The sequence below is a fragment of the Fukomys damarensis genome, unplaced genomic scaffold (genome assembly GCF_012274545.1).
Source record: "Fukomys damarensis isolate Sample0158 unplaced genomic scaffold, DMR_v1.0_HiC HiC_scaffold_38, whole genome shotgun sequence".
NCBI classification, from domain to species: Eukaryota; Metazoa; Chordata; class Mammalia; order Rodentia; family Bathyergidae; genus Fukomys; species Fukomys damarensis.
This window is the reverse complement of record NW_022900950.1, coordinates 28,480,993-28,496,954: the sequence shown is the minus strand read 5'-3', so window position 1 is coordinate 28,496,954 and position 15,962 is coordinate 28,480,993. Positions and strand designations below refer to the sequence as shown.

At 45.0% G+C, this 15,962-nt stretch overlaps 1 protein-coding gene across 5 annotated transcripts in view; it reads left to right on the top strand.

The window, feature by feature from the left end:
• The window catches only part of Spata13 (spermatogenesis associated 13), a 71,306-nt gene that overhangs the window by 14,198 nt on the left and 41,146 nt on the right, over positions 1 to 15,962 (top strand). For 4 of the 5 annotated variants that reach the window (XM_010607464.3, XM_019205043.2, XM_033760030.1 and 1 more), the window contains exons 2-3: positions 3,278 to 3,640; positions 6,077 to 6,221. In XM_010607464.3, coding sequence (XP_010605766.1) covers positions 3,278 to 3,640; positions 6,077 to 6,221 — 508 coding nt within the window. The remainder of the gene's footprint in view (positions 1 to 3,277; positions 3,641 to 6,076; positions 6,222 to 15,962) is intronic. The other variant, XM_019205044.2, reaches the window with a different exon arrangement.

Below are 15,962 nucleotides of genomic sequence, written 5' to 3'. Positions count from 1 at the left end.
TGGGCTAGTGATATAGCTTAGCATTGAAGGCCCTGAGTTTAAATCCCCATACTGTGCCTTACCCCCCCAAAAAAAAATCAAAGGAAGAAAAATACAATATCCATTAGTGTTCAAATTTGTTTTTACAAAGGATTTAATTCTCCTCTGCCTAAGAACCAATGTTTGAATATAATCATAAACCTCAGGGTGTCCCTGTCCTTCCCTCTTGTTAGTAGCTGGAAGTGAAATGGACATTTCATTTCAATTTTGCGTATAAACTGTTCACCAGTTTCTGCGGTTCTGAGAACATTTGGTACAACAGGCAGGGTGCTTTCTCCTTTTCTAGACCAAGGAAAACTATGAACACTGAAAGTCAGGTTATAGTTTTGTAATTTTGTTTTGTTTTGGTTTGGAGTTTCCTGGTACTGGGGATTGAACTCATGACCTTGTGCTTGCCAGGCAGGTGTGGTGCCACATAGTTTTGTTTTTAACATGTGTGGCTGTACTGAGACATGGGCGTTAGAGGGATAATCCCATGCCTCTTCACCTGCTCAGGCACACCTGCCTCCACCAGCCCTTAGTACTTCCCAGACTATTTCCTTATTGTTGCATAAGTGCAAAAACAAATGAATCTTCCAGCCACAAGGAAAAAGAAATAAAACTACAAAAACTACACATAGCTTTGTGAGTAGGTAGACTGTTCCTTTGCTCTGGCTTTGTGGTACAGGGCCACAGGTCAAACGAATTTGTTCTTACTCTTTACTTAGGTTGTCTGTGTCATCTGTTCAGATAATTTATTTTAACCATCGATAATCATCTGTTCTTCATAAGTAATTCAGAAAATAATTGTAACTTTATTTTTCCAAAGCAGCAATGTTGGAGAGAAAAATTGTATCCTCTTAGGTTTAGGTCTCGGAGGCCTGTGAATTAAACTGATAAAAGACAGATAGCAATGGGAGTAGTAGTTCAGTGGTAGAGCATTTGCCTAATAAGGCCCTAGGTTCAATCCCCAGAACCTCTAACAGACAAAGAAAGAAAGACAGCTTAGCAAATGAAAGATACATGTGTGTATGTGTGTGTCTACACACGTGTGCATATGGTAGGTGTGCAGGAGCTTACAGAAAAATGGAAGGAAAAGACAAAAAAAAGTGAAAATAGAAGGAAAAATGGAAGCAAAGCTTTTGCACATAGGGAAGAGGTGGGGCTTGTGGGGAGAATGAGAAAAAATTTATTTTTAAAAGAGAAAATATGACTCCAGTAGGTGATTAGAGTCTAGGTTTTATTTATTGCCTTATTAGAGAAGCTGGAGAGGGGAAAGCGATGTTAGTGGAGAAGCCAATGTCTTTTAGGAAAGATAAGTGGCTCTTAGGAGAGATTGGAGATAAGATAGTTTTGTAACAGTGTCTACAGAGGTGTGGGTTCTCCTCCTCTGGCTGCAGGCAGGAAAACAGAGTTCAGCAGGGGAAGAAAGCCCATTCTCAGATGCCTCAGGCTCAGCATAATTCTTATGCTACAGCAGCATAATCTGAGGCAGGAGACATTGTGTGAGCTTGTAACCCTACACTCTGGGAGGGTGAGGCAGGAGGATTGCAAATTCAAATCCAACCTGTGCAACTGAGCGACTGGTTCAAATAATAGAATAATTACAGATAAAGAATAGTATACTCTAAACTTCTGCTGTGGTGACTTGAATTAAGGCAGCATTCCGGGGAATAAGAGTCAATAGAGACCATTACTAGGACCTGCAGGAGACTTCAGGGAAACAGAAACCTCTCAAGCAGGACCGCCTGTCCGAGCCTTTGCTGGCATTCATTAGTGATGGCCCTGGCCAGGTCACTTTACTTCTTTAGTCTCAATTCTAGTTTGAAAACGAAAGTAGAATATGTATAGTCCTTTCCTTTGCCTGGGCTCTCCTCCCGCGTAGATACCTTTATCTCCGTGGTATCTCCGTGGTGTGTGTGGTCTCTCGTGTGCGAGGCGAGTGCTCTGCGCTAAGCCACACGCACGCTGAGGAGTGTGGTCTTAGAAACTGTTTAGACAGGTATGACTTCTGGGACCATTCATTTAGCTTTGCTCAGGCCTGACCAGCCTAGCATAGGGAGGGGCTGCCAGAGCTGTGTCGTACGTCGTCTGCCCTGCTGGCACACACTGCTTTCTGGCACGAGCATCCTTACTGTCTCTGGTGTCCCAGTTGTCCTCCCTGTGCTGTGGCCAGCTGGCTCTTTTGTTTTTATGTTAAAGAATGCATGGGGATGGAAGCAGTGCAGGCATTTGGCATAGCTCGGGCACAGCCCTCCTTTGTGTCAGACTTTGAAGGATCTGCTGGAGACAGCCTCTGCCTGTCTCCAGAGTGACAGCTCACTCCTGCTGATAAGACGTTATCTTAGCTCTCTTGGGCTGTGGACAGTTGCAGAACCAGTGGGAGAAGCTGAGTAATCTGCCTGAGGATACAGGGCCAGCTTGTGGCCCACACAGGAGAAATCTCCTTGATTCCAACCTCATATGTTGTCCTAGTCCATTGTGTTGCCTCTGAGGAAATGATTTGAAACGTTGAATGGAGGACTGGGACCTTAGTGATAGATCCCACGCCTAGGGTGTACTGTACCCTGGGTGCTCGCCACTGAAGCTTCCCCACAGCAGAAAGAATCCTGCCTCACTGAGAGTCACAGAACCTGAGCTGTGAGCTGGGTCCAGTCTGAAATCAGATCCAAAAAGCTTAGCTGAGATTTGTCTAAACCTACACAGCTAGTTAGTAGCCTCATCTACTTCTCCAGCTTGTAGCTCTGCAAGCTCCTTGAACTTGAATACCATCAGTTCTGGACCTAATCTTCTTCCAAGGCCTTTTATCTTGAAGTAGCATACATTATTGAAAGAAGACACCAAAGGGCAGCCCTGGATCATGTTGCACTCTCATGGCAGCTCTATAGCTCCCCGTGCTATTGTGTCTGCCATGGTTATCAGTTCATTCTGCCAGCCCAATAGCAGTGCTGGTTTTCTTCAGGTCTCTTATGGCTAATCATTGATTGGCAAAAGTTTCTACTTAGATTGTGGCTTCTGTTCAGCCTGGAATGAAAGATGGATTCGGTTCTTTTAATCTATGTGTCAAGTTGTGTCCTCAATGTCAATTGCACAAATAATTCTTTTAGGAAGAGGAGTAAATCAAGAAAGTCTGAAAAGAATTAGAAAAGATAAAAAGAGAATCCAAGGTGGGGCTGGGAGAATGAGAGCAGGTGGCCGCTGTTCTTCTTTCCCTCCCACCTGGACCTTGAAGCTCACCTAACCTGTTCGGTTTGGAAAGGTTGTGACTGGTGAACCCTGGAGGCCAGGCTCATCCCAGGAAGAGGAGAGGATCGAGGCAGCCAGAATCTCCAGGAGGAAATGGGGCTCTGGGAGGAAGATTGGACCTCGACCACTGTCGGACTATGGCCAGCTGACCAGCCGGAGCTTGTCCATTCCTGAAGACTCTGTTGCTGTGCACCCACAGAGTGAGGACTATGTGGATGGGCTGCCCGCAGTGAGCGTGGCCTCCACTAGTTCTGCAGACCAGACCTCAGCCAGCTGCCCTCGAGGAGGCCGGAGAAGACGCCCCATTTCTGTGATTGGAGGAGTCAGCTTATATGGCAGCACCCAGCCAGAGGAGATGGAGAGCCTTCTAACCCAAGTAAGACCTGTGTGCCTCTACCACAGCCAACAAGGCCTCTCCAGCTCCCTGGCCTCTGTTCTCCTGCCCAGACTAAACTGGAAGCTGCTGTCCTCTCTCCTCTCTCGCTCCAGGATGACACTCACAGTCTTTCTTCCTGACTGAAAACATGCACAAATTCAAAACTAACCATCTAACATCTGGACGCCTTCTTACTAATCTTTCTTTCCTAGCATCTCAGATTAAACATGAAACTAGTTTGGTCCTTACTTCTGAGCAACTTACAATTTCATCCAGGGAAAAGTAGTAGGACATATTTAGTAAGCATCCTGCAAGAAGTGAGTCTTTAAACACAACATGGTTCCTTGTTAAAATGTGAAGATAGGAAAATACAGAAGAAATGGGAGGGCTGGGTACGTAGCTCTGTGGCAGAGTGCTTGCCTTACACATGCACAGCCCTGCATTCAATACCCAACACTGAAAATAAACAACAACAAAAATAATGAGGAAAAAAATGACTCCATATCACCTATGAAAATTCATTTCGTCTCCCTTTTGTATCATGTTGGGGCTCAAAGCCAGAGACTTTTTTTACATGCTAAGCATGTGCTCTGCCACTGAGCTACATCCCTACATCCCCAGCTCCTCCTTACTTTTTTTTTTGTTACAATGTTGCAGCTGGTTTGATAATAAACATTTTCTCTTGGTCCCTTAGAATATTTTAGATATTTATCAAGTGCCCACTATGCATTCTGAAGATGTATGACATTTAAATAAAGGCCACATTCTGGAGAAGTTCATGCTTATTTGTCAAGGCCAAAACCCTAGCTGTAGTCAGATATTCACAGATCAGTCTATGAAAAGTATATATGCCCGTGTTCATGTTTAAAACTTGCTAGTGATGTCTTAAATAACCTGTAAAACTCTCTTAAAAGAGAAAGTTTACATTAGTCTTGGATTGGTTGCATGTTGGTAGTCTCCTGGTAAAGCCTAGCACAATGCCTTGTTTGTAAGAAGCACTCAAAAACTCTTGTTGAGGACCAGGGATTTAGTTCAGAGGTTCTGCCGCCTGCCTCACCAGTGTAGGGTCCCAAGATCAATCCCTGGTACCAAAAAACAAAAAAAAAAACCTTTTTGAATTCAATCGCATTAAGTTGAATTCTTAGAGTACAAACAAATGAAGTTAAAGAATACACAAAAATTTTAAGACTCTTTTGTTTAAGATGCTTTACCTGGTAGGAAATGATTCTGAACTAAACCAAATTATAATCTGTTTTAAGCTGGGAAACAATATGTGGACTATTTAAAACACTTAGGAAAGATTTCACCTCAGAGCCTCAAAAAGAAGTATAGTGAAATAACTTTCGGCCTTGTAACTTAACTTAGGGAGTTGTGTGGAAAAAAATTTGTTAAAACCCAAGGAAGACATGAGCCAAGTGGACCTCTGATATATATGGTTTTAGGGATCATTAATATGGAAGATTGGAAGGGCATCATTCAGAATTCCAAAGACCAGAGTGCCACCACTAAGCTCCATCTCTAGCCCCTAAATCAACTCTTGAACCCAGAGCCTTTCCACTGAGCTACATCCTTAACACTTTTTAAATTTTTTATTTGACATAGAATCTTGCTAAGTCACTAAGTTGCCCAAGCTTGGCTTAAATTTGTGATCCTTCTGCCTCTACCTCTGCCTCTTAGAATGCTGGCTGGGGTTATGGGTGTATAGCATCACATATAGCCCAAAAACCAGCTCTTTAAGATGAAGCTCAGCTGAGCATGGTGCTGTGTGCTGCTAATTCCAGCTTGTTGAGAGGCTGAGGTGGGAGGATTGCAAATTCAAGGTCTACCTGGTCAATTTTGTGGGGCGCCTTCTCAAAATAAAACAAAAAAGGGCTGGAGGTATAGCTTAGCGCTCCCTGGGTTAAATCCCCAGTGCCGCAAAACAATAACACATGTACATACACTCAGCTCACACTGTCCTACTAGTTTCTTCACATCCAGAAGCCAGTGTGGGGCTGTATATTGGAGGTTCCATGAGAGGATCTGCAGGAGATGTGCAGTGAGGCTGAGGGACACTAAGTACTGGGCTCTGTGGCCTGTTCTCACTTCCTGCAGGGGCTGCTCCAGCCAAGGCCTCTTAACTTTGCACTGCAGCTGTGTGGGATCCTACCACTGCCTAAGTCTGCCTTTCCTCTGTCCCTACACTCACCACTGCTTAGTGTTCCCCACTGGTGCGCTGCCTATAAATGAGATGAAATATGTTGCTGTGGGCCAGTGAGCTACTAATGACTGTTAATGTTTTAGCTGAGCCTGGCGCAGCCTGCAGCTTTGGCAGGCTTGGGAGAAGACGTTTCACATCTGTGGGTGGCTTCGAGGTGAGAATGCTGTGCAGCTTGTCGCTCGCGGGATCTGTGACTTCCTGGCACCTCCTCACAGCTTTGTGCTTTCCTTCCTCAGCCTGCAGCCAGGCCTCCTGTGCCCTCCCACCAGGTGCCACCCTACAGGGCCGTGTCGGCCCGGCTGCGGCCCTTCACCTTTTCCCAGAGCACCCCCATTGGGCTGGACCGCGTGGGCCGGCGGCGGCAGATGCGAGCGTCCAACGGTAAGTCTCCTGGGGCTGGCTGCGCTCTCGGAAACTGCTGGGCCCATGGCCTGACTGTTGTGGGCCTGAGGAGCCCAGATGATGTGTAACTTCCATGCTCTCTGGGCCTGGGCAGCTCCCCTCAGCAAGAGGGGGTGTCATCCCCTATGGGATGGGTGCTCTGTCTATGAGATGCCTGTGACTCTAAATTTGACAAGTTGCCCCCTTATGGTGCCTGTGAAGTTGACTTTCTGGAAGGGGTATTCCAGGAAGAAGCTAGGCTCAGGCTGGAAATCCCAGAGCCAAGTATAGCAGAGCTGGTTGCTTTTGAGGCTGTGGGAAAGAAACCACACCAGGCTTCTCCAGGCCTCTGGTAGCATCAGGACTTCCATGGCTGGCACATGTGTCCTCTCATCTCTGCCTTCCTGTTCACCTGATGGCTCCCTGTGTCTGTCTCGACCCAGGTTTTCTCCTTTCATAGGGACACCACTCACTGGATCTGAGCCCACTCTTAAGATCTTTTCTTAACTCCGTCACCTATAGAGACTTTTCCAGAGAAGATCACATTCATGGGCTTGGGATTAAGAACCTCCTCATCTTGTGGAAGAACAGAATTCAACCAAGAGCATATACTGAGTCTGCATCAATGGACAACATACACACATATGAATGATCAAAGATTTATAAAGAATGGGAAAATGGATATAGTGTCATTAGAATATTAGGAATGTTACAGTTTTCTCTTCTAACCCTTACACACATGTGAACAACCTGTTTCAGTGGTGAACCTTTTTGAGCTTTCAGTGATATGAACAGCCCACTGTGGCACATGTGCCATAGGTTCACCACCACTGGCCTATTTTATGCCTTCTGTAAGACTTTTTGTTTCATTTTAAAATTAATTAATTATTTAATTTTTATGACACTGGGAATTGAATCTTGGGCTTTTACACTACACTAGGCACCCCAGCTCTTTTTTTATTTTAAGGTAAGGTTTTGCTAAGTTTCCTGGACTGGGCTCAAAGTTGGGATCTGCCTCACCCTCCAAGAGTGCTGGGATCACAGGTGTGCCCAACTGGGAATTGGGGTTTTTATTTGTGTGTTTAGGATTCTTTTGTTGAAAGGCAACAGAAACTATCTCTGGTAGCTTAGCAAAGGGTCTACATCACAGGGTGTCAGGTGCTCCTGAGGGATGGCTGGACACTGATGGCCATCAGGGCTGTTCCCGGAGCAGAGGCCCTACCACAGATGTGCAGTGCAGGACTGGCCACGACACCACCATGGGAAGGCGGGCGGCCAAACTTGCACTATGTCGGTTCCTGGGCAGTGGACTTGGCTCTCCAAGCTCAGGTGACATGCCCACCACCTGATGGCTGTGGAAGAAGGGCTGGATAGGGTGCCTCCAGGCCCCCTTGCTTCTTTCTGTCTTTGTGGCAGGAGTTAGGGTTTCCTGAGTACACAGAAGCAGGGAAGCCCTGCTGGTGTTTGGAACGGGAGCAGGTCCTACATGTGGTCACGCGCTCCTTCCACTCATTCACTCCCCAGGGATTGCTTACCACACACCAGGCGGTCGTGGTGAACGTTACTTACACTACAGTGTGAGAAGAATAAATTACCAAGCGCATAATGGGCAGGTAGGTTTGTAGGAAGTACAGCAGGCTAGAGGGCCTCATTTCCAGATGAGTGTCACTCATATGGTGTCCTTACTCCGAGTGTCATGGAAAACCTTCTCCCTCCTTCCCTAGGGACACTCAGAAGGGCTCATCAGTTGTAGCAGACACCTCCAAAGGTAGGGCCTCTGAGTATAATTATTCCTCCAGTTTGTCACAGAGCCTTTTTGAGTGTTTTTACACTGCGGTAAATTTAAACAACACCAACCACAATCAGCAGAGGGAAGGGAAAGGGCGTACGTAGTAAATACCTAAAATAGAGCTCTGGAGAAGGCCCACGTGTCAAGCTAGCAGGGTCTTAGGTAGGAGCAGACGTGACCATGGAGTAGAGAGTGAAGCCTGAGCAGGAGATGGCAAGGCAGGACCTGGAGGAAGAGAGATGCTGGCAACATGCAGCAGGAACTTGATGCTTCTGAGGCCCACACAGAGGTCAGAGGGACTGGAGCCCAGACACCGGGTGGGAGAGAGGACACTGCTGTGAAGGAGCCAGGTGGTGGCCAGGCAGAAGGGCAGGGATACTGTGGGGAGGAAGACTGAGTCAGTGGGCATGACGGGTCCTAATTTTGTGTCCCAGAAGAAGGAAGATACATGTGAAAGCTGTTGCTCAAGTCTGAATGAGGAACTGTGGTGACAGTGGGCATGGGGCCACCCATATTTCCCTTGTGTACACCTCCCCATTGTGGAAGAGGCCACACGGGGCTGCTGGGGTCTGTCAGCTTCTCTCTCCTGGGGCACTGGGTGGGAAGAAGATGTTTTGTAAGGGTGTCATGAAGCCACCCGAGAAGCCACTCCTGAATTTGCTCACAGTTTCCGGCCATGGGTGAGTGGCACCCAGTGACTTAGTCACAGTTTCAGAGCATGTGCCCCACGCTGCCTCTACAGCTGCTGGTCATCAGCCTTGCTGGCATGAAACAGTCCCTGGGGAGGTCCATGAGAGGCCGTGCCATGGGACATGCCCCAGCAGAGGCCTCTGAGGAAGCACAAGTGGCACTCCAGTGATGACACACAATTGTGCCGTTCTGTTATGAAAAGAGTTCATTGCAACCAGCTTCCCACTACTTGGTTCCTACAAGAACCATCACTTTAACGTTATGGAGGGGAAGTTCCTATGGTTCAGCCCAGTCTCAGCATCTTTTTCTGTCTCTGTGACAGAATTTGTTGTTGTTGTAGGGGTTTGTTGTTGATGATGGTGGTGGTGATGATTTTTTTTTTTACTTATTTTATTTTTTATTTTTTTGATTTTGTGAGACAGGGTCTTACTTTGTAGTTCAGGGTGGCCTTGAACTCACTGTGTAGCCCACGTGGGACTGGAGCTCAAGGCAATCCCCCAGCCTCACCCTCCCAAATGCTGGGATTATAGGTGTGTACCACCATGGCTGGCTGTTTTGTTTTGAGACACGGCTTTGCTGTGTAATTCAGGCTGGTTTTGAGCTTCCACTTCAAACTCCCTGAGTCCAGGAGTTGAGCAAGGGCCCTGGGATTCACTGTCCTACAACTCCTCACCTTCTTCTTTCCCAACCTGGATATGTCCTGCTTTGCAGACACGTCGAAACCTTACTCAGGTTTTCATCAGTCTTGTTGCTGGAGCAACTATTATGTTAGGCATAATAGCAGTCTTGTGGACAAGATCTTTCTAATAACCATGTTGGCCCTGCTGCCTTGGGTGCTGACTGTACCCACTTTTCCTGTGATAGTGCTCCAGCCCCACTGAAGCCTGGAAAGACCAGCAGCAAGTTACCTATAAAAGTCATTGTCATTTTCATCTTCTGCTCGGGGGATGGAGCCTGGGCTGGTGAGATGTCTGCTGTATTTAATATTGTAACCTGGGAACCTTGCTGTATGCCAATATCAACAAACTCTCTGACTCTTATTAAGATCATTTGGAAGGCTGAGGATGTAGCTCCATGGTTAGTTGCTCACTGAGTGTATATGTGGTGTTGGGTGCAATCCTTACCACTGCAAATCATCATCATCATCATCATATCATTATTTGAGGCAAATGGGGAACTTTTCATCATAGCAACCAAATATTTGGAGACATGAAAGAATTAAATTTGTTAGCTAGGATAATGACAATGCAAGTAATTTTAGTTTCTTATTTGTTCAAGATCTGTATTGAAATATTCTCTTCATAAAATAGATATATTTCAGAATATTCTAGAAAAGTTGGGGAGAGATAGTGGAAGCAAAATTCATAAAATATATTCATCATGTTAACTCCTGCTTTTGTGTTTGAAATTTTCTATACTAAAAACTTCTGAAAAATAATAACAGTACATTTCTTCTTTCCTGGTCAAATGCTCTACACATCTGCAAATCAAGAAGTACCCACCCAGGCTGAGGACTCAGCTTAGTGAGTGAGCCCATACTAAGCATGTTCAAGGCCCTGGGTTCAATTTTCCAGCACCAGACAAAAGAAGGAAGGGAGGGAGGACCCACAGCTATCCTTGCCTCAAAATACAGAAAACTGAACTTTAGCTGTTCAATATGTTTTTTTTCAAGAACGGAAGGCCCACTCCTTTTTAGGGAAGTGAGCTCTCCCTTTCAAAACTTTCAGCAACTTCTGTGTTTCTTCTAGCACTTGGCATTTTTGTCTTGCTCTATTTAGAGAACCAGACTTATCTCTTAGGCTCCGAGACCCTGTGTGTGTGTGTGTGTGTGTGTGTGTGTGTGTGTGTGTGTGTGTAGGAGGGTCACATGAACATGCCAGAGTACTCCTTATCTGTCGCATGTGGGTGTGGTGGTATGGTACTTGAGATAACAGAATCAGGATAATGAATCACAGTGGCACTTATAAGAGCTTTTATAAAGTTCATGGGTAGTCAGGGATGGTGGCACATACCTGTATTCCTAGCACTCTGGGAGGATTGCAGATTCTAGCCTAGCCTAGGCAATTTAGCAACTTAGCGAGAACTTGTCTCAAAATATGAAGCAGGCTGGGGATGTAGCTCAGTGTGAAGGTATAAAAATGAGCGAGTGAATGAATAAAGTTTATTTTATATATTTATTTTTGGTGCTGGAAATGAAACCTAGACCTCGAGCATACTAAGCATGTGCTTTACCACTGAACTGCCCACCCCAGTCCAACATTACTGTTTTATTGGCATCAGTCTTTAGTACTCCTGGGTTTTAGGAAGGGTGCCTTGCTGTCGGAACTCTTTCAGGGTATCAGCTATGCTGTTTGTTTTTCCCTCCTCTTCCTCCTCTCTCTCCCTCTCTCTACCCTTCTCCCTTTTCCTTCCTCCATTTGATTTTTGTTCTCTTCCTTCTTTTTTAAATTCTATTTTAAGACTGCCTTACTATATAGCCCAGGCAGGCTTCTAATTTGCCACCCTCCTGCCTTAGTTTCCTGAGTGCTAGGATAATATGTGTGCATACTATGCCCAGCTCCTGTTTTGGTTAATGAAGCTTTTCTCTTGCATTCAAGACAGTTTATCCCATCATAAGCTACCTATATTCTTAATTTTCCCATTCTTGCTTAGAGTTTAGCCACACTTCTTCCTTAACTATATATTTTGTTTTGTCCTTTTTGTTTTGTTTTCTTTTGTTTGAGGCAGGGTCTCAGTAGTATGTTGGCTTTGAACTTGCAGTGGTGCTCTTGCCTCAGACTCCTGAGCACTAGGGCTATAGGTGTGCACCATATAGTTGGTATATTTTGATCTGAAGTCAAATTTAATGGCTTCTCAAAATGTTTATTTCCAGCCAGGTCTGGTGGTATACACCTGTAATCCCAGCATTCTGGAAGCAGAGGTAGGTGGATCCCAAGTTTGAGCCCAGCCTGGGCAAGTTAGTGTCTTAGTGAGACCCTGTCTGAAGATAATTAATAATAGTAGGCTTAGTGTGAAGGCCCTGGATTCAATCCCCAGTACTGCAAAATGGGCAGATATAAAGAATTCTAAATTTCATTTCCATTCACTTTTCATTTCTGTTTGTCTCCAGTTTCAATTAATTTGCTATTATGATATTTTTAAAAATGTGATTATCTTCAGTCTCCCAAAAAGCAGAATATCCATTTTGTTGTTGTTGTTGTTGTTGTTTCAGACAGGGTCTCATAATATCATCCAGGTTGACCTTGAATTCACTGTGCAGCCCAGACTGGTCTTAAACTTGCAGTGATCCTCCTGGCTCAGCCTCAAGTGCTGGGGTTACAGGTGTGCGCCACCACACCTGGCTTCCTTAGCTTTTAAACTTGATTGGAATTTTTATGGATCACAGAGGACTAAAGCATGCCTATGTATTAAAGTCAGTAGATCATCTGGGTGTACCAGTTCCAAAGTCTATCCATCTGTTCTGTCCCTAAAAAGCACATTAGGGGCAGGAGTGTAGGTCAGCAGTAGGACACTCACCTACTGTGCACAAGGCATTGGTTTAGATCCTGTGTGCTCAAGTACATGAAGTATGCTAGAGCATTAGTGCTGACCAGGTAACAAAGGAAATAATGATAGGAGTTGGTGCATCATGACCAGGTAAAACCAGAGTAAATGCTTCTTTTAGTTTTTGGAGGGGTTTTTGGAGACAGTCTTACTGTGTAGTCCAGGCTACCCTGGAACTCATGATACTCCTCAGCTGAGAAAATGCCCTCCAGAGGGTTAGAAATACGGTAAATTGGTTTGGTTGGGTTGGGTTGGGTTGGGTTTAATTTTCATTTTTAGAGAAAGGGTCTCTGTGTAGTTTAGGCTTGCCTTGAACTTGTGGAATACTTGCCTTGGCCTCCCAAGTACTGGGATTATAGGCATGTACCACCAAGCCCAAATAGTGAATTGGCTTTTGAAAAATTTCTAAATTATTTATTTAATTCCTTAATTTGTTCTTTTTTATGTTTTAATTTTTGTTCTAGAAAAGAGAATCAAATCAACCCAACCTAGCCCTTTAGTAACCTACGCCATCTCTCAGTCTTCACCAGAATGCTGTGACATGAGTTCATGGGCAGGTTGTAAAACTCTAAACCATAGCCATCGGTACACAGTAAGGGTGGTGATAGTGATTGTTGTTTTGAGACAGAGTCTTACTCTGTAGCCTCAGAGTAGCCTCAGACTGGCCTCAGACTTTTCATCTTCCTGCCTCAGCTTCCCTAGTACTGGGGTAATAGGTATGTCACATTAGCCTGGTCCACATCTTTCATTACCAAGCGGTAGAACTCTTATCTTTAAAGGCATAGTACATGTAGATAAAGAACATGTTGATCTACAAAGGACAACATGATCTGAATTACAGATGGCACTCTGCAGGTTCTGCATCTGTGGATTCAACTAAATACAAATCAAAGATATTCAGAAAAAAAGTTGTGTCTGTGTTAAATATGTACTTTCTTGTTGCTGTTCCCTAAAAGAGATGGCATTTACATTGTGCTAAGTATTATAAGTCATTTGGGGGTGACAGAGATGCAAGAAGATGTGTGCAGATTCTGTATAAATACTACAGCTTTTGATGTAAGGGTACATCCTTGGGTATTGCTTTTCCATGAGTCCTGGAACCAATCTCAGCCAGATATGGGGAAAGAGCACGTGCCAACTGACATATCTGTGACACATCAGAGCTGGCAGTGACTGGAAAAAGGAGGGACTACTTTGAAAACCTGGTATGAGGTTGTTTTTTTTTTTAAATGAATTATATTGGTACATTTAAGGCTTGCTATGAGGTTTCAAAAATTCTGAGCTCTGATGTCAATAGCAAAACAAGTAAAAGGTGTCACAAATATACTGAAGTTGATCATTGGTTTTACCACAGTCTACAGAAAGAATAAAAAGTCATTGTTGGGCATGGTGGCACAAGCCTGTAATCTTAGTACACTGGGAGGCTGAGGCAGGAGGGTTGCAAGATTAAGACTAGTGTAGGCAATTTAGTGAGACCCTTTCTCAAAATAAATGGCTGTGGAGGTAGCTCGGTGCAAAGGCCCTGGATTTAATCCCTTATAAAACAAACAAAACTCTACGAAAGAGAGCATAAAAAGTTATCAATATGCATAAAGAATAAGAGTCCTAAAATTACAAAATACATTTCTTAGTGATTAAAAAAACGTGCATACTGCACTTTTCCTTTGTCCACAGAAACAGATCAAGAACTATTGTAAAGAAATACTCCATTCTAAAAAGTGATGGTAGTGCTTTCTACCACATAAACTTCCTGCTTCCCCTCACAACTATGCATACCCAGGTGGAAAAATTAGGTGGGGCATTTGCAGAGCCAGAGCCAGGTACAACTACAGCCTGTCCTGGTGAGCTAGCTGCAAACCCGCTGTTGTGGAGTGGACCCGTTCATCTGGGAAAGTCACGGAGGAGCATCTGCAGGTGGCTCTGGATCCTGGCTCCTGCCCTGACTCTCACAGCCTGGCTCAGCCTGTGTCTCTTCCCAGTGGGCCTTGTTAGAGCCCAGGGGCCTAGGAGTACCTGACTGGGGTGGGTGCACAGTGAATCCTGAGGGCCTGGATGCCTTACCGCAGAGCTGCTGAGCGTGGGAAAGGCCTAAGCGAAGGGACTGAGTTGGCTGGCCTTGTAGGCATCTTAGGGTTCCTTCAAGTCTGGGTTCCTGCTCCGGGTTACAGTGGGGGCCTGGTCCCTGCTAGCTGGGCCTAAGAGCCTCAGAAGGGAAATCTGTGCTCCTAGGGCTCCACCCATGTGGCCTGACCTACACTGTCTACCACCTGCCTTGGTTTCCTCCTCAGCTGAATGGCTCTATGCACTACTAAGGTTGCTTTATCTGAAGAAAAAAACAAAGCATTTTCCACTGTGTATTTCAGGCCCAGGAGTTTCAACATACATTTGAGGGCTGTTATTCATAGATGGCTTTTTTTTTTTTCTTTAGATAGGGTCAAGGTTTTGGAATATACTCCAGGCTGGTTTGAATTCACAACGATCCTCCTGCCTCAGCCTCCTGAGTGCTGGCATTATGGGTGTGCCCACCTGACTCATGGGTAACATTCTTTATACCAGGGTGAGTCCCAGTTCTTCAGGTTGACTTCATAGTAAAAATGTATAGATGGCTCAGATATGGAAAAGATGTAATTGGGAACCACTATTGGTTGTAAACACATTTGTTCAATGTTGTTATATGTTGGTAAGCTTGAAATTATTCTTAGGAAATATTGTACTACAGATGTGCTGTTAGGGCAAAATGGAAACAAGCTACTCTAAAACCTTCCTGAGTTAGGTTTCATTGGTTTATTTTGCAATGCTTGTACATGCCAGGTAATCCTGGGGTGGTGGTTTGTTGTTGTTGTTTGTTTGTTTTGTTTTTGTCTTTTTTCCATCTGTTTATTTGTGAGCTGGATTTTAAATGTGCCGTTGAAGCATCTCTGAACATGCTTCTACCTTGGTCTGGACTCATTCACCAATATATACATTACATCCCTGTTAGTATGTGAGGGGCCCGGCTAGAGGTGGGGCAGCTGGGATGTGTGCTCACACAGCCCCTAACGTGACAAACAGATCAGTTATGTGAAGGGTATTCAGGGTTAGAAAGCCTGGAGAGTCCAGTCAGTCCGTGCCAAGGGGCCCGAGGGGAAGGATGGGGGGAACTGGATTCAGCTTGTTGGGCCAGGGCATAGTCTGGGCTGAGGGAACGTGCATGCAAACTGTAGAGGCCGAGGAAAGCAAAGCCTGTTTCAGAGCGGGGAGTCGGGTAGCTGGGGCAGAGCTCATCAGCCAGCACACAGGCTTGTCAGCTGAGACTCCACAGTCCTAGTGAGTGGCCCGGTGGCCAGATGCCCACAGTAGGCCTGGTGCCTGCTTCCCCAAGATACCTGTGCTGTCCTCCTGAGGCCACCTGTGCCCTATCTGGAATAGAGGGTTTCCGTAACCTGCAACCCATTAGGGCAGTTGTATTTGTTATGGTGCTTACAGAACTCATTTAGATCTTCTATATGCAAATGAAATGTATGAGACTAAAAAGAGAAAATGAAATTGAACATTTTGAAAAGACTCCTTAAAAATTAATTGCTAAAGACCTGTCATGTAAAGATACAAGATCCCAATGATGAATGTAACTGTACTGTATACCTAAAATGTACCAATAAACTCAATGAGAAAAAAAAATAAAAATAAAAACAGGTTCTGTGGTGATAAGGCACAAGATGGGTGGTGAGAGATTAATTAAT